At 38.9% G+C, this 23276-nt stretch overlaps 1 protein-coding gene across 2 annotated transcripts in view; it reads right to left on the bottom strand.

The window, feature by feature from the left end:
- Positions 1-23276, bottom strand: part of mpped1 (metallophosphoesterase domain containing 1) — a 77623-nt gene that overhangs the window by 24469 nt on the left and 29878 nt on the right. For both annotated transcript variants that reach the window (XM_041978036.1, XM_041978035.1), the window contains exon 4: positions 14976-15201. In XM_041978036.1, coding sequence (XP_041833970.1) covers positions 14976-15201 — 226 coding nt within the window. The remainder of the gene's footprint in view (positions 1-14975; positions 15202-23276) is intronic.

A 23276-nucleotide genomic window follows, 5' to 3' on the forward strand; every position in this document is an offset into this window, starting at 1 on the left:
AAATTTGATGTCAGCAGAGCAAAAACTGATTCTAGTCGTCCTAAAAAAGACAGATTCGTGTCAGTTCAGATGAGCCGGACCAACAGGGAATCTGATCGAGCTGTTTGTTGATTTAGAGTTAAACTGCAGGCTGTGATAAAACCTTCCACTGAAGGCACACACATACACTTAATGAAATATCAGAACGGATTTTGTGTTTTTAAGGCTGGTGTTTCATCGTACTTCAGTCCGATCAGTCAGATTTCAGCTGTAATTTAGAATAAAAGATTTGGGTTTGTCTGCAGCTAAAAAAAAATGTTTTAGCTCATAAGGCAGGGAGGCAAAGTGTGATCATTTCCCCCTAAATGTCTTTTAATCAAACATTTTCAGGACAGTTTTTTCATTCATCCATTCACTTGTATTTAATGATTTATCAGTTGTCTCAAATTCAATTGTCCTTTTGTTGACGTATAGTACAATTCAAAGCACAAAATTCCTGAGCAAAATCCTTATTTTAATCTATATCACAAATAAAGCAGAAAATCAAGTTATGATTAGAAAACTGACAGTAACAAACTGTTTTGAGACCTGCCTATGAATGAACGAATGATGAATTCAACAAGCCAAAAAGTGTCTGTCTGTGTCATAAATCTTTTCTTACTACCACAATTTCTATTTCATGCATTTTCTAAATGAGCAATGTTCCATTTCGCTGTGCAATGCAAAGCACTAAACCAAACTGCATGAATTACTGTAAATGGTACCAGAAACATGACAAATGCCAGGAGAAAACAATTTCAACATGTGCAGTGCGGGTTACAGCTGTCTCCTTGCTGTCACAAAACAAGACGGTGACAAGCAGAGGCCATAGAAAATACTTCCTTGTGGTCCCTAAAGCAAGCAGTTCTAAACAATTCCTCAAACTTGGACTCTACCCTACTCCCCACCCACAAACATACGTACGCCGCTCAACAACACCAGCAATCTGCTGGGCTCAGCGGCAGGAGGGAGCTGGGTTGTGACAAATCAGCTGAGACCCTGACAGTCAACTTCATGCCCGGCGATAATGAGCTCCCGCCGGAGACTACTCTCAGCTGGAGGGAATGGCGACATGGAAAAACGTAAATGAGCTTAAAAAGAGAAGGAAAAAAAAGAACCAAATAAATTTTAAGTTATCTTCTTTGTAAGAAGGATGTTGTAAAATAAGAATAGGAATGGGGGGGGGGGGGGGGGGGGCACACAGATGGGCAAACAAACACAACATGGAAAGCAGGATGAGCACAGGAGACTCTGTGAAGGCCCAGAGAGTATGTTGAATGTGCATGGGGATTAGGAATTGCTGGATTCGAGCACATGGTTTCCAACACTGCCTAAGCCTTCTTCAGTGTAGGAGGAGGAGGAGGCTGCAGCATGATGTGTTCAGCTGGAGCTGGATGAGTTGATGTGTGCATTGGAAATTTATAGGGAAAAAAGGTCTAATACAAGCCTGTGTGGGGTAGCTGGGAGCAGAATGAAATAGTTGCTTTTTCAAACCTCATGAACCAAGCCAAAAAACAAACTGCCATTAAATTGGACCAGTTTAGGTGGAAAATCACCCTTAATTAACCTGGTCTGCTGAAATCTTCAACAAAAACATACTTTTAATCTATGTTTGAGATAAGATTGACCTCTCTTTTGCCTTAGGTGTTCTGATGCTAAGACCTGACAAGTAAGGGATCTAGCAGCCCCTCCAATGCGATCTTTACTCCCTCACATGATGTCATGTTTTAAACATGTCGCCAAGTTCAGGTGCTTTGCTGTTTTGGGACAAACTGCTGGTATTTCATGTTGGTTTCTGTGGTAAAATCAGATTTTTTTTCTTCTTCTTTTTTACATAAAAAAACTGTTTTAATTACAATTTTCCTTTGGGGAAAGGCAAAGTCAAGTTTATTTATGAAGAACATTTAAACCAATTGCACATTGACCAAAGTGCTACACAAAATAAAAAACTATTCAAGTAGAAAAATGTTGACAAAAAAAAAATGAGTAAAATGTGGAAATAAAAACATAAAAATGAACTCTTAAAAGGAATAAAAACATGTTTTTAGATGAGACTTAAACATTTGAAGCAATGATTGTTTCTATAATTTTGAGCCTAAAACATAAAAAGTTTATAAAAATGAATTTAATTAACTTCTATGTGGTTTTATCTTCTCACAACATTCTTATTGGGGGTGTTTGTGTTCAAGCAGGAAGACAACTTCAATTTTACTACAACAGGTCAGAGTCAAACATGCTCAAACCTGTGGAGGGTTTTTTTGGGGTAAAAGAACACTAAAGAAAAAACTTTTCAAACAATATAGACAATTAAAAAAGCATTATTTTGTAAGGTGGAGATTAGGGTAGAGCTGAGTTCTCAAAATGATGGTAGGACACCAGGAGGCAGCTGGATTTGGAACAACACACTTCTAATAATTAAGAAATGAAGAAAAACAAAGCGTTTTGAGAGAGAAACTCTAGGAAAACAAAACTTAAAACTAATGAAGAAGAAAAAAAACACAGCCTAGTAGTGGGAACATAACTGTTTTGGGACAACGTGAAAAAAAAAACAAACGATAAAGATCTGGCACTGAGCAAAGAAATTTAAGGAGAATATTGAGGGGACAAATGACAATCTGACCAGTGTTGTGTTTGAAATAGTCACTTGTTAATTCACTTCAGTGTTAACTACCTGTCACTGGACTCAATAGCAGAGAGCTGCTGCATTTTAGACACCATTTAAATGAAATGTTGCTTTATACTTATGTTCTGTTTATTCACAGTTATTTGACACATAAACAAATGCTGGCAGGTCACAGTAACGGATGGTACAATGTGATTCTTTAATTTTTAAATTTTTTTTATGGAAAACATACTTAATCTCTCCGTGTAACACTATCATGAAACTGACTGATAAATTGTGTACGTCTATTCTTTTCATAATCGCACTATTAACCTACACGATAATTAGCATAAGCGCAAAATAGATTATTATTATTTTATTTAACTGTAGGTTTTTTTAATGATGAAGTTTACAAATATTTAAGACGCAAGCTGCATTACAACATACCCTTTGCTCACCAAACACTTTCAGCAGATAAAAAATAACCAAACTGAGCTACAGTCAGTGGTAACTAACAGTACCTAGTGTTAGCTAAAAGTAGCTAACGCTAACTAACAGAAGCTAGTGTTAGCTTACAGTAGGTAACGTTAGTTAACAGTAGCTAGCGTTACCACACTGTGTTAGCTCCTGGATTTAGGTCCAAAAGTGTGATGGTCAATTTTCTAGCTATGTAGTGTTCATCATCTGTACTTTACTGTTTGTGTACCATGTGTAGGACATGTAGCGGACCAAATGAAATGCTACCAACTCTCACGCATTGGCCGTGAGACTCATGCATTTCAGTGGCTTCACACGCTCTCACGCCACACCACCAATTTTACACGCTGAAATATACATCAAGAGCAATGCAGGCTAATCAGGAGGTTCAGGAGGATTCCCAGTGAGCTGCATTACTCCAGGGCCATTGTCCCGGTGAAACAAATAAATAAATAAGTGAATAAGTAAGTAAGTAAGTACGATTTAATCTAAGTTTCTGAGATCCTGAAATATTTATTGCTCCTATACCTACATTTACATAACTAAACTTTCAGGAATCAGGATAGGCAGGAACTACTTCTTCTTCTGCCTGCCATAGGCAAATGCAAAAGACGCAGTGTCTTCGTTCATTCACTGCTCAGTGTTCACTCCACCATGCAGTGATGAGTGGAGATATTTCAGCTTCACAAAGAGCAACAATGCACAGTTTGATATGTGTGTGTTAAGACCATGATCCTCCTTAAACATCTGAGAATTTGTTCTAACACAGAAGCAGAGGTGATGAGGTTGTAATGAAGCGAACTAAAGAGGAGAGGAGAACAGTTGCTGCTAGGGAGGAGACAGATGTTTCTCTGAGTCTGCTTTAGGCAGCTACTATCGGGTACTATTCAGGTACTATCAGAGGGAAATAATGTGTAGTACTGACTGTCACAGTTTTTTAGGGAAGTGGTTTACACCTGCCTGCTGCTAGGTTCAAGTTTTTTTGTGTTTAAACAACAGAAGTTCCCTGCAATCCTCAGGCTATGCTTCCTGTTTTGTTCAAATGTGCAACAATAAATATCAGCCCCTCCGTAAACAGTGTGTGATGTCAGTGAGAATGGTCTATAGAAAATAGATGGATGGATAAATCAGAAAACTGTTCAGCCTGCATCTTGTAAGATACACAGTAGAATAAGTTTACAGTAAGACAGGAGGTACAATACAAAACATGACTCGTGTTTGTTGGTGTATCCTAGCAAATGGCTTATTGCATAACAATCATATATACTGAACCTTTCAGCTCCACTTTAACATTGTAACACCAGTATTGGCAAAGATTAACATCATGAACCACATGGTCCTCAGTTTTAGATACAACAGCAGCAGCAGAGGGTCCATCATCACGTCCAGATGATCACTGAGCTCACTTTACAATCAGTTATCTGCAGCTGGTTAAAACAAAATTATCTCAGTAACACTGACATTAAGTGTTATTCTACTGTATGTTATGCTATAAGCAGGTTAAGATAATCTTGTATCTATCTAGCTTTACACGGGGTTGGTCCTTATAGCTGAGAGTAAAGGTTGTCATATACTCTGCAGGAAAAGTTTGTTCTTGTTCTCGGATGCAAGAAAAAAAGTTTACACTGGCCCTAACCCTTCATCTTCCACAAGAAGCTTCGTCCACAACGGGGCAGGGATTACTGCAGGGGGGTGTTTGTGGTTTCATGTGCAATGAACAGCTGACCTGGTGATTTCATATTTAACTTTGTCCATGGCGGGGCGGGTCTGAGCACGCATCGGTTTCTGTGTCTTTATTTTCCACATGTTGTATTCAGCCCTGTATTCCGGGCTGCACGGTGGTGTGGTGGTTAGCAGCCTCACGGCAAGAAGGTCGCCGGTTCGAGCCCCGGCTGGGGGGAGATTCGAACCTGGGGGGTGGTGACCTTTCTGTGTGGAGTTTGCATGTTCTCCCCGTGTATGCGTGGGTTCTCTCCGGGTTCTCCGGCTTCCTCCCACCATCCAAAGACATGCATGATAGGTTAGCTGGTTATTTTAAATTCTCCCTAGAAGAGAGTGTGCGTGTGAATGGTTGTTTGTCTGTCTGTGTTGGCCCTGCGACAGACTGGTACCCTGCCTCTCACCTGTTAAAATGCTGGGATAGGCTCCAGCTCACCTGTGACTCGTAATGGAATAAGTGGTCAAGATAATGAATGAATGTTGTATTCATTGTCAATCAGCTGTTAATGAAGGCCTCAAAAAAGGCCAAAAGCCAGTCCGACAAGGCACACAGATTATAGAGAAATTATTATTGTGCAATTCCCTATTATCTGTCTTGGTGTCATTTCCTTTGTGTAATTGAGTTGTTCCCTGTTTTATTTTCAAGTTTCTGTTGATACTTTTAAAAAACTATTTGTAAACCTTTTTTTTCTTTTACATTGTATTGTAGCTCATGAGTGCTGTATTTAACGATTAAAGCTGCACAAAATGAGACACAATGAATCTTATGTCTTGTTGCCGTGTATGCGGCACAATTTTGGTTGGTTCCACCAAATCTCACTCCAGGGGTTATTGAAAAGTTGGCAGTCCTGTGTTAAAGGTAAAATTTCAAACAGCACAGTTTTTGCACAAAGTTGCAATGAGAGTTTGGATGGGGTTTAAAAGAGGTGGTTAAGGCCTCTAATTGGAGGCAGATTTCACAGTGATGTTTCTGTTGATGCTAGCATGTGGGGAAGTAGTGATAGGATTTATAGCAGGAAAACAAGTGAAAAATATTAGGTTGTGTGAAAGAAAAGATATGATGAAGAGACAGAGGGATAGGGCAGTGGAATATGATGATGAAAAGATAATGATAACAGCACAAACAATGGAAGGAATGAAATATGTCATGCAAGGATATTTCACTAAAGTCTAATTTTGTCTGTAAAAGCAATCCCCCCCCCCTCCACCCACCACAACCTACCCCTCTCCCCTCTTCTCAGACTGATAGTTGCCTTGGCAACAGTGGCAAATCTTCCTTTTCTCAAACAGATGTCCCATTTAGTTGGAAATTGGAATGTGTAAAAAAAAAAAAAAAAAAAAACCCATGAGATGCAAATTATTTCAAAGTTCTCCGGTGGTGAGTAAGAATGGATGGGAGGGGGAGTGGAAGAGACATAGAGAGAAAAGGAAAACAGGGAAAAAAGAGAGTTCCCCCACCCTTTTCTTTTTGCTAATTTCCTCTCCCCCATTTGTGTGCTTTTCGTATGTGAATCATGGAGATTAGCCAGATCATCCAAGCCAGTGGCTCATTCACAGGAAGTGGAGGATCTGATGGTGGGCAGTAAGGTGGAAGGTAAGGCAGCAGGGTGACTCCATTGCCTGCATCCGGGATGGGGTAGGGGTAAGTGATGCTAGTTTGGAGATGCCCTGCAGAAAAAGCTCAAGCCTGTCATTTTCTCTGCATACTGAAAAAAATATATATCCTTAATTTTTAATACAAAAACTGTTTGTTTTCCTCTTTATTCTTTGCACATAATATTCTACATTGTGCAGATTAATAGGTGACCTTAGGATGTATTTAGTCATAATTGATTATCAATAAATTATTATCTAAAAAGCCTCAGTTAATAAAACTACTTAATATAGTAAGTATTTAAATATTTATTTAATTAGTTAAGTATTTGTAATTTCATTCATTCATTCATTCATTCATATTAATTTCCCCTGTGCTTGAAAAACAGGCAATTTTAATTGTTCCTTTATTCTGTGACACATTAATCTGTCTTTCTATTAATCATTTATCAGTAATGCAGTTGAGACTGAAAGATATGGATATCCATTAAAGATTTTATGTGGTGTCCCTAAATTTTGTGTTGGTGCTCATATGAGAGCCAGTGTGCCGGGCAGAATCAGTAACTTTGGGGTGAAGTTAATATAAAGCATTTCATGTTTCTTAAATGATACTTTTCCCTCCATGATATTAAATATGATTGAGTACATTAAGTGGTATCAGTATCACAGTATCACAAAATTCTAGTGTTGTGAAAAGCCTAATTGCAACTGAAAGAGATTTGGCAGTTTATTGTAAATGTTCTTTGGTCTGGTAAAAATAAAAGTAAAATGTGTGTATTTGTGTGTATAAGTTATTGCTTTACTACTTTACTTTATTGGGACCATCTTTGGCACAATCACTGACCTTGTCTGGACATGTAGTGCTTATGTAAACCAAAGCCTGGTTCCAACGAAGCAGGATTTGCTGTTAGTTCCGGTAAAGGTTTGTAATTCTACACAATGAATAAAAATGTCCTAACAATGATGGCTGTGCAAGCTTGTGTGTGCATGAGAGAGAGAGAAAGCGAGTGAGGATTTTCAGTGCATGCAGTGTAGAAGCAGAGAGAGGGAGCATGGAGAAACACAAGGATGGAATTACTTTAATTCAGTTTTTCCCTCACACATTGACAAAGCCACATGCCATGGGGAGGAAAGTCATGTGTGAAATGGAGGAAAATGCCCCATAGCATCCCATAACACATAAGCACACACACAAATGCTGACATGCACATCCACCCATGTTAAAGTTTTGCCCCTTGAGGCCATTTAACAGGTAATTTAAAGAGAAATCCCTCCAGGGAAATGACACAGTAAATGTCCTCTCATCTGCTCTTCCTCCCCGCCTAACAGTTTATTCAGCTACTGCAGACTGCCAGCACTTAGGAGGTAGGTAAGATGAAATTGGAGAGAAGCAGGAGGACAGAATAAGGGGGGATGGGGGTACATTTTTTTTCTCTTATTTCTCCACTGCCAATCCCATTAAAGACACATTTCCTAATGTTTATTGTTTGCAGGCTACTTTATTATGGTCTTATGGGGATGAAGGTGTGAGATGGAGAAAGGAAGAGATGGAAGGAAAGAGCGGGGAGAGCGGCAGAAGGGGGAAAAGACCCAAGGGGATGAGAGGAAGAGACGTTCAGTGAATCAGATGTTTGTTTTGTGTGGGCTTTGGTGAGGAAACCCAGAAAGCATGAACTCCAAATCTGTCATTTTTATCTTTTAATGGAGCACACCAGTGGCTGAGCATGTTGTGGAGGAATCATAACAAATTGCGCATACATGACATTACTAAAGACAATACTCAGTGGCTTGCAGGTATAAGAATTTCATCTAAAAAAAGCATCTACAAAAAAAAAGACTGAATTTAAAATAGCAAAATTAAAAACACGAAAAGTGATGGGTGCATATCCACCCAAAGTCAGCACTTCGTTGTGTCATCTTTTACAGAAATTTTAACTGCAAGTTAGAGTATGCCTCTTTGAGCTCGGTACATCTAGCCAGTGGGATTTTTCCTGTTTAAAAATAAAACTGCCAGGTCCGTCACTTTAGATGGTTGTACTGGTGTACAACAATCTTTAAGCCTTGTAACAGATTCCCAGTAAGATTGTGGGCTGGGGTTTGATTGGGGAACAGTAACATATTTAAACTTTACCCCTTAGACCACTCAAGTGCTGTTTTAGAAGTATGCTTACGTCGTTGGCCTGCTGGGAGGTCAGTCGGCCAGGCTTTAATCTACAATTTCACTGTATTTATCACCCTTAATCTTTCCCAAATTATAACCAATTTCCCAGTCCCCTCTGATGAAAATGATCACCACGCCATCATGCTGCCACCACCGTGCTTCACTATGAAGATTTTGTTTTGGGGTAATGTGAAGTCATAACCTTTTCTTTGATAAAAGTTCAGTTTTTAGTCTCATCTGACCATGACTTTCTTCCATATGTTTGGAGCGTCTCCAAATTTGCCATTTTTCTTTTCTTTTCCCTTCCCACAAAGCAATAGTTTTTCTCTGGCCACTTTTCCGTAAAGCCCAGAAGGTATGACTTGTAGTGGTCCTAGAGACAGTTACATTTTTTTCCGATGTGGAGCTTTCCCCCTCCCTCAAGATTACCTTTAGTCTCTTTGTTGCCTCTCTGTATATCTTAAGCTACATTGTTTTTTTTTTTTATTTTACTTTAACCATTTGGACAGTTTTTCTGATTTTTTCATGAAATCTTCCAGAGAATCACTTTAATTTACAGGCTGTAAAGAAAACACTTTTAACCACTGTAGATTGGTTGTGGTTGTAGTTCATTGCATTGCATCTTAGGCTGGAGTCACATGTACCCTTTTAAACTCCAACGTGTAATAAACACAAATTGTTGTCAATGGACTAAAATGCACCAAGGACTCAGTCTCTTTGTCCTCTCCATTATGCAAAAGTCTTTGTCTGAAGTTTTTCTTGAACAGAGGGAGAACAAAGCAAACTCCAAAAGCTCAAGCGAGACGAGCGGTTACTTTACACTGATGCCATCACCACCATCATTAAACTCGTTATCATTAAAGAAAAAGCTTGTTGTGCCGCCATTGCCTCGTCTTTCTACCCCTCCCCCTTTCCTTTACTTTTACAGTAGCCATGAAAACATCCAAGTTAATTAAAACAGGCGAGAGTCCTTTCCATTTCCTGCTCATCAGTGAGGACAAGCCATCAAACACCAAGCACGTAGTCCATTTCTGTCAAATGAGAGCAAAGGAATAGAAGATGGAGGAGGAAAGGAAAGAGGGAGGAGGAGGAAGGAGGAAGAAAAACGATCTCTCTTCATCTCTTTAGTTTTTGATGAGCTTTCTTAATTGGGCCACTATAGAAGGAGAAATGAATCCTCAATAATTAAAAAATCTAATTAAGGAGTCTTTTGCATCTCCATCCTTAATTATTCCACGCGGAGCAGCAGGAAGCGATACATTTTTTTGCTGTTTTTCATTTAAAGAAGAAAACGAGGTCTCTGGCTTTCTCTCCCCTGTCACTCGGCACAAATCCCCCGTCAACAAATGGACTACTTTGTCTCTATCCCAGTGTGCGTCCATGAAGCCATCAGTCTTCCCTGCTAATACAGGCCTCCTTAGAGACCGTCATAGTAGACATTTAAATAGATTATTAAAGGAAACCAATGAGTATCTTTCCTCTTGTCTTGTGCACATGACCTTTCATCTTTTCCTCATCTTCAGTGTTTTGCAATCCTGAGTGAAACCTTTTGCCCTGGGTACAAGAGTAAAAACTTGGAGGAAAACATCAAGAACAGCTTTTCTCTGTCAGAGAAATGTCTTCACCCTAAAAAAAAAAAAACACACGTAGGATTTGGAGTCAAGTCTTTAACCCCATTAGTTTCAAAATTATAATGGCTGCCCCCTAAAATTCAATTATTCAAAGCATCTGTCAGCAAGCCCCAAGCCAAATGGGTACCCATCAAGGCTTTACACATCAGCTGTTGCCTGGAAAAAGGATGGGTGTGGGCTTTTCATTATTGCTTCACATTAAAAACAACAAAAACTCAACAATCAACACATCAAACTGACATGTGTATCAAAGCCTGATTTATTTTATTGTCCAGCTTCAAATGATAAATGTCCAAATAAATATTCAAAACTAAATAAAAGTAATAAGAAACTTTTTTTTTTACATCAGGATGTCATTATTGAACAAAAACTAAAGCAAAATGCAAAAGCAGTGTGTGAAAAAGAAAAGTTTTGATTGATTCAATACAGCTTGTTGTTATTAATTTTTAATGTAACATTAACAGTCTCTCATATGGTTGTAGAAGAATTTTGACTCTCTTCTTTAAAGTGTTGCTTCAGTTCTTTGAGGTTTGCAGCATTCATTTATCCACAGCTCTCCTCAGGACAACAGAATTTTAATCTGCTTAAGGCGCCGGCTTTGCCTGGTTCATTGCCATACCTTTATTCTTTTCCATTTGAACTTTTTTTGTTGTAGATCTGCTGCTGTTTGGGATCATTATCCTGTTGTATATACATACTTGGATTAAAGATCATGAGATTGAGATCCTGTGGTTGCAAAAAAAGCCCACATCATCAGCCCCCCACCACCGTGCTTCTTCTGATAGGGACTGTTTAGGTTTCATCAACATAGTGCTGTTGAGGGAAGTTTGGTGATAATACTGTTTAATTCATTTTATTTACAAAAAAAAAAAAAAAAAAAGCCTATCTAGGGACACCAACTGATTGAGCTGAATCTTTTTCATTGCTCCTATTATCTTTGTAGTAAGAAGAGTTTGTTTCTGTCCTTAAATATAACCTATAAGAGCATTCTCCCAGCAACTTCTCTACATGCAGTATAAGTGGGAAATATAACTCATATGAGCATTTCCACTCCCAAATGCCATGTGCCATGGTAAGGAGAAGAAGAGGAAGGATCCAAAGGACAGGAAAGGATGCATGCATTTGTAGTAACTATGATTTTCTAAAACAAACAAAAATATGCTGCAACTCAACTGGCAGAATAAACAAGTTATTAAACCAAAACTCAAGTACCGAAATTCTGGATGGACTAGGAGGAAAGCTCAGAGTAGAAAGACAAACAGGGACAGGATAGAAAAGAATCTGGCAACGAGCAAGGTGTATTTATAGGCCTACTGAGGAACCTAATAACTAGATAAGGAGCAGGTGTGCTGATTAGCAACTTAAAACCAGATGAAACAGGGGATCAGGAAGTAAACACAGAGCACATAAAGGGGGAATTTCTTTAAGGTAAAACAGGAAATACACACCAAAAGAAACACATATCATGGCACTGAGTGAGCCCAGTTTTCTACAGTTTCCTTTTATAGACCACATAGTCTTCTTAAGAAGGAAGGAGTGAAGATGGATATTACATTTACACAAAATGGTTTTAACTTTCACAGTTGAAACCATTCAGCCAATGACACAACACTACAACACTTTACTAAAACACTGGCTGAGTTTAGGCAACAATACCAATTCTTTAGGGTTAGAAAAGAACAGCATGATTATCAGTTTAGTATCACTGACACCATTTTGATACTTCACATTTACAGTAGTTAGTAGTCATTACCTATCGGGGATGCATGCCTTCAGTTATTATTGTCTTCATGAACAAAGTTTCCCATGCAGCCAGCAGAGAAGGACAGTTATTCAAACAGTTTTCTAGATTTCTTTATGTTCTGGTGGCGTTTAGTTGACAGTAGCTTCCTGAGAAAGGGGGGAATGACACACAGCTGGGGGCCGTGTGGTCAGGAACCTGGACCAGCTGCGTCGAGAAGCTGTAGTCTCTGTATATAGAGCGGCTGCTCAACCAGCTGAGCTAAGCGCCACCCAAGTTTTACATACAGTTTTAGCTTCATGTCGTCAGCACATCCACATACTACTTCTTCATACACAAGTGTAGTTTTCACGTCTTGTCAACTTGACCGTCAACTCTTAACCATGTCAAAGAAGATGGCGAAAGAAACTAATCATGAGCCTTTATTGACAATGCAAAGATCAGTGCTTCCAGACTGAACCTGCATGATACTTTAAACACTTATGGTACTTTTTTTTTAATCCTCTCTCACCTGTAATTCCTTATTTTTCTAGTGAGCTCTCTCTCATAAACAAAAAACCCAAGGTTTTTTTGTTTCCCATAGAATTAAGGGACATAATTAGTACTACATGTTAAACAAAATCACAGTTTACAACAATGCACTGGATGTGGACATGCTTTCAACTGAGTCTGAGATGACAATGTCCATCATAAAAATCTGACATCCATATCAACTGAGTTTGATTATTCTTAAAAGTATAGCACAATGATGTAAAGCCTTGCATCCACAGCTCTATTGACTTCTTTTCAACCATGCTAATAAAATAAATAAATATATATGTATTACTAATCAGTTCTAAAAACTGAATTTTCTATCATTTAACTAATTAGATGTCAGGTTTTTCTTTCATTTTTATATTCTTAAACCGTCTCTTGTTAAGGAAAATAGACCACAATCCTTTTTATTTAAAGTCAACACACATAGAAGAATTAATTATTTTCATGGAAGCTTTTGTCAGAAAGGATGTTTTTACTCCTCTTTCTATCAGACATGAGTTTGTTCTTAATTGGCTGCTGATGAAAAAAGACTGCACAGAGCGAGACGCTCATACTCATGTCTGTATTTGTGCTGATAGAGGAGCAAATCCATGAATGTGTGGAGATGTGAGTCCTGGCCATAAAGCTCATTATTAATAATGACTCAGATGTCATTTGCTAAGGTTGCCAGATTGGTCTCTACTGCTGAGAATCTAAGTTGCTAAATTATGTGTAGAGACTCTTTCTGAGATGCTGGACAAAGATCTGTTCTACATTACCAGCTGGTGGACGAATAAGTAAATTCTGTGTGATAGCTTAATTTTCAAAGTTGATTCTTCTTCTTTCTAAAACTGCATTGGATAGATGGAGCTTCAATTTAGATTCATTTATGAAAGATGGACAAGTCCTTGGAATTCAGTGCTTACTTTTATTTAGTGTTCTAAAATTTTAGATCGGGAAAAAAAGGTTTACCATTAACCCTTAGCGAAGCTTTAATGCTACAAATTTGCAGTCAAATCTTGTTTTATAGTTAACTGCATAAAAATCTTTGTTTTATAATACAAGTGCCAAATGTTATTTCTGCAAGCAAAGAAATGTCCACAGTTTCCATCAAATACATTTCACAGCTAGATTTTTATCACCATGCTGGATTTAAACAGTCAGTAAATATTAAGGGAATGTTGAATTTGCACAAACGGTAATAACTGCATGTCCAAGTTTGCAGGTCATACAGTGATAGCGAAGCAGGGTTCTTATACAGTGATGACATGGCTAAAGTGAGCTTTGAAACTTCACCATCACTAATGTCTTAAAAAAATAACAACAGATCATGTGGGGAGCACAATTAAAATGTCGTGGACCAAACCATGTGGATGTCATGCAGTTACAACAACTGCTCACTAGAGGGCGATTTTCTACAAAATGAATTCAATTCAGCTCATTGATTGGCCAGGACCAAAAAAAAAATAAATAAAAAGGCTCCTTCACTGAAAGTAAAGAATGGTGCAATACCACCATTAAACATGGGTGCAGTGTTGTGCAGCATAGCTTTCATTCAACTAGAGAAATCAACAGAGAAGAAGCCCTGATGGACTTGATGGCCACACAGAGCACTGCCATCTATTCCGCTCACTATTTTCATGACTCTCTCTGAGAATGTGCATTATCATGATCTCCTCCACCATCCCTATGTTTACCATCGTTCTCTTGCTATTGAGACTGATGTCAGCGCTTGGAAGGGAACACTGCACTGTCCTCTACTGGATGTATTACCAAACAGCCATGCCAACATAAAGCAGAAATAGGGAATGGGTAGGTGGAGATTTTTTATGTACCTATTTGCATTACATAAGTGAGCCATAAAAGGTACAAATGAATGTCATGAAACTCAAACATTAATTTCCATGGTCCACAAATTCTTTGACAGGTTACGAAAATCCTTGTTGAGACCTGGTGACTTTAATTTCAAATTATACTCATTTTTTTTTCTCCAGTTCAGGTGGATAGTGGTGGCAGCCATGATGAATGCTTAATTCACTCAAGGGCATGTTCATATTGTCTGATGGAACAATTATAGAAAGGCAAACCATCTATAGAAATTTTGTATAAATCCGATGGGGACATTTATGTTACAAGTTACAAGCGCCACTTTCTTAAAAGGATCCACCAAGTACAATGCAGCAGAGCAGGGAGTTTAACTTTCCTGAATCAATCCTTAAACCCTAAAGGAACAAAGACACCAAGACAATAAACTATGAGATTAATGATGAGATTTAAATATGTTGTGCACTGACAATAGTTTCATTTGAGTGCAAAAAAGTATCATGCATCGTATGATACAAGTGTATTGATGTTCTTCACTATAACTCATGGCAGTAAAGTGCAGTATTGAAGAATGAATCATAAGATTACTGCAAAAGAGTGCAAAAACAACCATGAAGTAAAACTGCAACATTGCAACTTTCATCAGGACCTGCAGTGCATGAAGTACAAAAGGCAGTGGAAGGGGTTACTTACCAGGGAGAGCCGTAGATCCTGAAGCCTCGAACGGTGACCTCAGAGTCCTGCAGGTATATGCAGTTGGTGAGCAGTGACTGGACATTCTCGTAATTCTCTGGCTTCAGCTTGGAGGCCGAGGGAAAGTAGTAGAAGTCCTGCTTGATGAGGTCTGCCATGAACTCCTGGTCAAAGGTCAACTCATGGTTTCCAGCAATTACTATTTTGATGTCGTAGGGAAGGGTACCTGACAGGGTAGAAGAATAGGGATGGGAAGGGGGAAAAACAATGAACAATTGGGGTAAGGAGAAAGAGGAAAAGAGCTTTTTCTTTTTAAATATTTGGAGTAAAAATTTGTTTTTTAGATGTGTAAAGACAGATGAGGGATAAAAAAAGGGGAAACAATGGGCTGGTACTAAGGCAAATCGTAGAAAGAAAAGAGAGTGGCATGAAGCCCATCTTAGATAGCTTGGCATTCACATGTGTTGAGGCTTTCCTGCCTTGCTATTTCTAGTAAATCTGTGCATCTGTCCTAGATTTTCTCCATCAGTCAGGGTCTCAACCCAGTGTCCTGTTGTCTTTTGTTAATGCAAGCATTACTAAATGCCTCTCTCAGGAAATCTAGAGGGAAGGATGAAAATGCAATACATACAGGGTGATCACTGTTAAGTTTACAATGCAATGTATTAAACATTTAAAGACTGTGGCCACCACTGCAGCATCTTTACCTCTTATCTCCCATCATCCGCCTCTAATCAAACTTTCACTCCTTCATACCCCCCGTTCTCTTCTCCATTTCAATGGCTTTAATTGGCTATTCAGAGCTTGGCACAGCAGGGTGTGCGATCGATCCCAGCTCATCAAACCAACAGTAGACAGCCTTTCACAATTCCACGTGATGTTTTCCAGCTCCGCTTGGAAACAAAAAAGCCAACACTGACAAACATCTAGGTCTGCAGAGTGAGGTAGAGTGGCTAACGGAGAATTCAATCACCATTGTTTTTCCATTATTACCGCCAGGACAGCATAGCATGTGCCCAGCCACACTGGTTTGTGTGTAACAATGTGCATTTATGACTGACTTTCCAACGTGTGTTTGCATGCATCTGAGCATGAACATGTCATGTTAGTGAAAAGGAGTAATTAAACTGAGCTTTAGAAGAGGCTGACAGCCCGGCGACAGCTCTGTCATAACAGCCAATCACAGCTCAGTGGCAGAAAGGAGTGGGGAGAGGAAGGAGGCAGCAAAAGAAATACTTTAGGAAGCCCAAAAATCCTTCAGTGTGAAGGAGGAATGATAACAAGATGAAAGCAGCTGTCAAAGAGTGCCCATCTCCGCAGTTTGGGCTCAGGCCACCCCCTTTTTCCAACTAAGCTCCCATTTGTTTGGAAAAAGGGCTTGTGTTCAGTTGTCACCCAGACACAAAAAAGCCCCCATAAATGAGGGCTGTGCTTTCACAAAGGCGTACAAAAACACACACTTACACACCAATGAACAATAAAAGACGTTTCTGATTTCTTTTCATCTCGGGCATCTGAAGTAGCGCTCATCAGATAAACCCAGGCTGGAGGGACAATTCACTCTAACTGTAATGTTTACCTTTGAGCAAAACAACTTGCAGAGCAGCTGAACACCTTAACGTAGTTATGATAAGCGTTGTTCCCGTTACACCCAACGTGATATTTCTCAAGGACTGATGCATATTAATGTTTCTACCTTATATAGTTCACTCAGTAGTTTCAAGAAATGTTTGGATATTGTCTGTGTTCAGTGTTTGTGAAGCTCTAAGCACGTGCTGTGTGGGTAATTTCACGGTTCAAGACTCCTGCCATATGTGGCCCTTAGCCATGCAAAATGTGGGATTACAAAGAACAACACAGTCCAGGGACAAGAAATCAAACAGAGGACGTATTCATGTTGTAGCTGTTTGGTCGGCGTTAAATAAACCCTGGTCCGCTTCCATGGACAGTACAATTAATTTGGAGCAGTGTGCGCTCTCATTTACACTCTTATGTGGAATAAAAAAGCAAACTGTTGTCCACTTGAAAACCAGGGGTCTCGGTTCATATGCAAGTGAACCCTGGTGCAGTTCATTTGCATCACTTCCTGGTCTTTGGTGTCTTCTGGGAATACCACACCTAGCGAACAGCTGTAAAGTGCAATGTGAAAGCAAGCCAAACCTACCCAAACAAAGGAGCACATTTTTGGGGGGAATTCCCCGCCCAGCCGAACCAAATGCTTGGGACAATCCTGGTGTTAATGCAGTAAAAATCTACAAACCAAATTCCACAAAAGTTGGGACACTGTATAAAATGTAAATTAAAAACTGAATGCAATGATTTGCAAATTCCACAAACCCAGATTTTGTTCCCAATAGAACATAAACAACTTATTGGATGTCAAAACGAAAACATTTTATAGTTTCATGGAAAATATTAACTCATTTTATATTTGATGGCAGCAACACATCTTTAAATAGTTGGAGCAGGAGCAACAAAAAGATGAATGGCATAAATCAGGGGTGTCCAGCTCCAGCCCACGAGGGTTGCTGTCCTGCAGGTTTTCAATGTTTCCCTGCTCCAACACATCTGACTCACATTACTGACTCATTGTGCAGAACTTGGATTCATTTAATGCTTTGGATACCCTTGGCAAAAATCCAAAACAACTCAGCAATATGAGTGGGTACAACAGAAGCATTTCAAGAGGCAGAGCCTCTCAGAGGAAAAATGGGCAAAGACTGACCAATGTGGGACAAACAATGTCTAAAAATTATGGAACAATTTCAGGAAAATGTTTCTCTGGATAAAATTGTGAATACTTTGAAAAGCTCTATCTACTGTGAATAATATCAAAAGATTCAGAGAATCAGGAGGGAATCTCTGTGTGCGAAGGACAAGCTCATTAAATTGCATTAAATTGAAAATTAACCAACATGTTCCAAGAAATGATAAAATGTCTCAGTTTAAACATCTGATATGTTGTTAATTTTCTCTTGAGAATCAAAAATGGTTTCATGAGATCTTTTAATCATTGCATTTTATTTACATTTTACATATCGTCCTTTGTTTTTTTAGAATTGAAACTGTAATGATGATGTCATATTAAATACTACACAGCAGTTGGGATTTTTGTTTTACTTCAAATGGATACAATTTTATCCTTGCCCACACATTAAAAATATGCTGCATTCAAGCTATTGAACTGCCAAGAAACATGGTTTGTGGGTTTTTTTTGTTTTGTTTTGTTTTTGTTCTGGTTCACCTTATTTGACTCCATTTCTCTGTTGGTGTCACTGAATTTATGAGAGAAAAAAAAAACGTTTGAATTACATCTGAATCCTTATTTGCGTTCTTTAACCTTGTTTTCTTAGTAGGCAGATGAGAACTTTGATGTCTTATTTATCCCTGAATGCAGCATCAGCAACACCAGAACTAGAATTATGAAAGGTAAAAATATGGCCGTTTCCCAAATTCCACATTCCTATGGACATCTAAGTGTTTTAATAACCTGGGTAAGTTTTTCCCTGCCCTTACAACTTTACATTTTACTAATCTACTAACATTTTCTTTTAAAGCAACTTATGAGTGAGAAAAGTTTGGAGGCAATGTGGTGTTCAACATCTTGACTACTGTAAGTATACTTTAAAATCAATGCTTTAACATGAATGCACACACATTGAAAGTTTCAGTGGCACTGAAATTTGAGCCCATTGCTTTGCTTGCACAGCTTTCTGTGGAAAGATGTGAACAGTTAAACATTTTATACAGCAGCAGTGGCACCAGCCAATCAAACTGACTAACCGTTCGTCTGATCTTGTGTCAGATTGTTACTTCCAAACAGGCCCTGCTTGCCGTCAAATAAAGAAGTACGACTTCCATGTGAATCCCAGCTAAAATGTTGCAGTTAGATACTCTTATTTAACTTGCAGCGTTTTATGTGCATGCAGAGTTTTGCTCATTTAAAGCCATGCCTCCTCTCAAGCTCACTCCTGTTAAAAAACTGCAGGCAGGAAGACTGCTTGCAAACCTCAAATACCATAAATGTCCATTTCAAGCACTTGGAAAAGTCTCTTTAAACAGCCACATTTGTATTTAAAGTGTAGCAGCACTGCAGCATACTGGATCACGGTTAAAAGTTTTGCAATGAAAATGTCACAAACCGCTTTTAGGAAAATTGCCTATGTACTGTACTGTAATGTGGGATAATTAGTACTGATTAATTAATGTGGATGCATCAGTGCATCATTATTACCCTGCTACTTTCTGTAATGGTTAACCACAGGAGAAAATAAAGTGTTTTGGCAGGAAGAGTATCACTTAAAACATCTCTGAACCCCTGCATCTAAATGCTTCAAATACATCAGATACAGGTAAGGAGGGGACAAGTATTATGCATGTATGTAACCAATAGAAAAATAGCAATATAGCACTCAAAAAATAAAATAAATAAATAGTTTCTTTACAGAAATTCTGCAACATTAGCATTTTTTTAAAACCATGAAGCTTGATGGCCGCCTGGATCTCTAAAAGAAATAAATCAGAGTGATGATAAAGTACACCAGCTGGACACAAACATTCACTACGCTTACACACATGTACTCTTTTTTATAAGCAGAATAAAACTTCAATTTCATAGATTAATTTTTTTTTCAAAGTTTCCTCCAGGCAAAATGACAAAGTGTGAATACCAAATGGCTGAGTGGAGCTAAAAGCAGCCAGTAAGTGCTTCTGTTTGTTATTCTCTTTCCTAGCCAACTGTTGTCAATATGACAATAATAACTTCCCATTTAAAAATGCAAAAAATAAAAAAAAATTAAAGCAATGTAAACTCTCATTGTGCATGTCCACGAAGAACAAATCAGACAGAAAAGGACAAATTTTTCTGTTCAGTGAAAATGACTTTGCCACTTCTCTGACAAAAGGCAAACGAAAAGAGGAGATGGTGAAGGTGGGAGTGTGTGTAGATACTGAGGAGGGGTGGGAGTGGGGGCATCTTGACATACCCCACTACAACCCAGGCGCTATTTGAAACCACCCCATCTTTTGTCTTTAAAATCAAAGGGATGCTTTTAAGGAACAAATATATTTTTTTAATGCATGAAAGAGGGGCGGCACAGGGTGGACAGCTGCTTTTAGAACATTACAAAAGGAGAAGATGGGGGAGGAGGGGGAGCTGGATGTAATGAAAGTGTTTAAGATCCGTGGAAATGTCTTAGATTGAAGGTTGCGTCCAGGACAAGAACAAACTAAACCTCTCTTTTCTTCATGCCTTTATTCCTGTAGTTATTTTTCTGTCCTCCCTCCCTCATGGTCTTTGCTGTGTTGTTGTGTGCACCCCCCACCCAGATTTTAACACATTCTAGATTTACTTGCTTTCTATATTTCCTAAAACCCCGTCCTGCCATGAGCTCTGCAAGGTGGCTCGTGTGTGTTAAGCTGCCATGTGCAACCTGCAGGTATGTGCGTGATCTGGAGGGTTTTGTGCCTGTGCATAATTTCCTGTCTGTCTTGACATGCGAGTGCATATGATTTTTTTTTTTATTGTGTGTGTGTGTCTATACATTGTACAGGCTGTGTGTGCAGACCCCCACTGCAGCCACAGGAAATCTTCCGGAGTTTGGCCATCATTGTTCTGAGGCTGCTATGGGTGGTCTGCTCTCTGAAGAGGAAAATCCCCGATCTGGCCAAATCTTCGGCATGTACAGGGGGATTACTACCCATTGTGTGTGCATGTGTGTGTGCTCTAACATGGATTTGTGTGCACACAGTACCAAAAAAAAAAAAAAAAAGTCCTGCCAAGACTAAGTTGATTCCAGTTATTTTTGTGTGAGTGTGTGTGTCTAAAAACTAGTCACCAATGTCCTGCCAAATAACTTAATAATCAGTGTGTCTGTGTGTGTGTCTGGAAAGTCTATAAGCATGCTTGCAGTTGCAGAAAATAAGGGCCAAATATTCCCTGCCAACTCAAAATGATTAAATTAATTCCAAAGAGAGTGTCGGTATGACTGAATGCATAAGTACAGAAAGCAGCAGCCAAAACTTTCTGCTGAAATTTAATTAAAGGAAAAACCCAGTTTATTACAACTTTAGTCTTATTTTGCAAACCAATTTTAATACAGTTTTGAAATAATTTAATTGAATCTTATTTTGTATGTCATCTGAAGTCTTTTGAACCTATTTTACAAGCTTTGAAACATGTCTAAGGGTAATAATTTGACATTTTGGTTTTGTTCAGCGTCTTCCAGCCTGCTGCTTTTCTCTGTTTATAGTCTTTTAAAAATATATAATAAGCTGACAAAATTTCTTGAGGTCTTAACAAAACTTGGGACTTGTAAGACAAAGACAATGCAGCAACTCCCTTTTCTTCCATATATTTACGCCACTATCCAAGCAGATTATTGTTGGGGGGCGTGGCATGAGCCATGACTCAACTCCGCCCCTTTTTAATCAGGATCTGCCTCTTTTGGATTTTCTTTCCAAGAATTTTCTTAAACAAATGTCTTCCACTTTTAATACATCTGTAATATTTTTATTTTAACTAAAACACGGTGCAAAGATAAAGAAAAGGAACAAGAAATTATTTACAGGACAGTTTAGGCTTAAGTTTGGCGTCATATAAACAAAACAAAACTGATTTGTTGTGAAATCATGTGTGACTGAAAACATATTAAAATGGTGTCAACTGATTATGTAAGATATTTTATTTGGAATAATTTTAGCTTAAAAAAACTAAACATGGGCAGGCTGTACAAATGTTAAATATTACATAACAATTAGGACGTGCTGCATGGCAGTGTCGTGGTTATCACTGTCGCAGGAAGAAGGTTCCAGATTAAAGCAGCTCAACAGTTCAGCCTCTCAGGACTTTCTGAAAGTCTCCTCCAACTTTGTAAATCTCTCTATGGTAGCTAATGTTAAAAAGACCAAACAGCAATGACATAATATTCAAGGCTACTGACTCTCACTCACTGAGTGTGAGAGGTGCTTGGGATTACTGTGTGGGTTTTATCGACTTTCTGCCCAGGAAGAGAGACAGTTCCGGATGGCCTGCAACCTGGGAGCTGCTCCAGGTCAAAACCACCTCTCTCTTTCAACTGTGTGAGTTTGTCCTCCTCCCTCAGAGAAAAAAACTCTTTCTATTATTTTTTTCCTGTGTGTCACAGCCAGTGTTTTCCCAGTAAAAACCTGAAACGAATTGAAAATAAAGATGGTTTGTAGTCTGATGCTGGCTGATTTTTCCCAAGTGGCATGAGCTGTAAAAGTGGGAGAAAACATGCCTTCTCTTAACTGTAGTGTCTCCCAGAAAAATGGTTGCAATAGAGCCAGTCTTTATAATAAGTTTAGCAAAAAAAATCCAGTTAGTTTTGGGCCAAAGTTGAAACTGTGGGAAGAACCGTGCTCAGGAAAGGCTGACGATGGCTTAGGACAGCCATGCCTGCAGTTATCTATTTTTTATGACGCGATCATGAGTTATGCCGAGATCACATCTGATTTTATTGCTGATTGTTGTACTTTTTGTTTTAAAAGAAAAATGATCAACTCAACATATTGATGACAAGAAAGTGTGTTAAGTAAAACCACAAACACAAAAAAGTGAGTAAATTTGGGTCGGTTATTAACATTGGTCAATTATTTCTCTCCTTTAATAACACTAATTGGTGTTCTATTATACATTGTTGGAAAACAGGATCAGTTTCCTTTACGAGGTATAACTTGTAAAGACTGCGCTTCTGTGGGATGAGCAACGTAGCTAAGTGTGTGGGTGGGTGATACCCCACACCCCCACAAAAAAAAAGGGCCAAAATTTCTTCTAAGAGCTCATTTGCTCTTATTTGAGCTTCAAGTGCTGCATGATATATGCCAGACACAGATGTATAACTAGCACCTGATTGATCAACAGCCATATCGGAATGAGATTCTGGAACCAGTGGTGAACCCATATCTCCACCTAACTCCATCCTCCAGGATAACGCTCTCCCCCACAGAGCCAAGATCACTACAGAAGCCCCAAGGTTTTGGGGGTGGAGAGGGTTGAATGGCCTGCCATGAGTCCAGACCTCAACTTGAAGACTTGTGGGATCAGCATGGTCGTGCTGTATGGCCCAGAGTGACCAATACAACAACACTGGTTCACCTTCAAAAACTCTTAGCTGGGATGCCATCGCACAGCAAAATGTGACCAGGTTGGTGACCAGCATGAGGAGGTGCCAAGCTGTTGTGGCTGTGTATGGATCTTACACACAGCTGTGGTCCCTTTACAATGTGAAATTAATAGTGTAAACATGGCAAATACGTATTGTTTTTTCTGGTTTTGTTGTA

This window comes from Melanotaenia boesemani, chromosome 23 (assembly GCF_017639745.1).
Source record: "Melanotaenia boesemani isolate fMelBoe1 chromosome 23, fMelBoe1.pri, whole genome shotgun sequence".
Lineage (NCBI taxonomy): Eukaryota > Metazoa > Chordata > Actinopteri > Atheriniformes > Melanotaeniidae > Melanotaenia > Melanotaenia boesemani.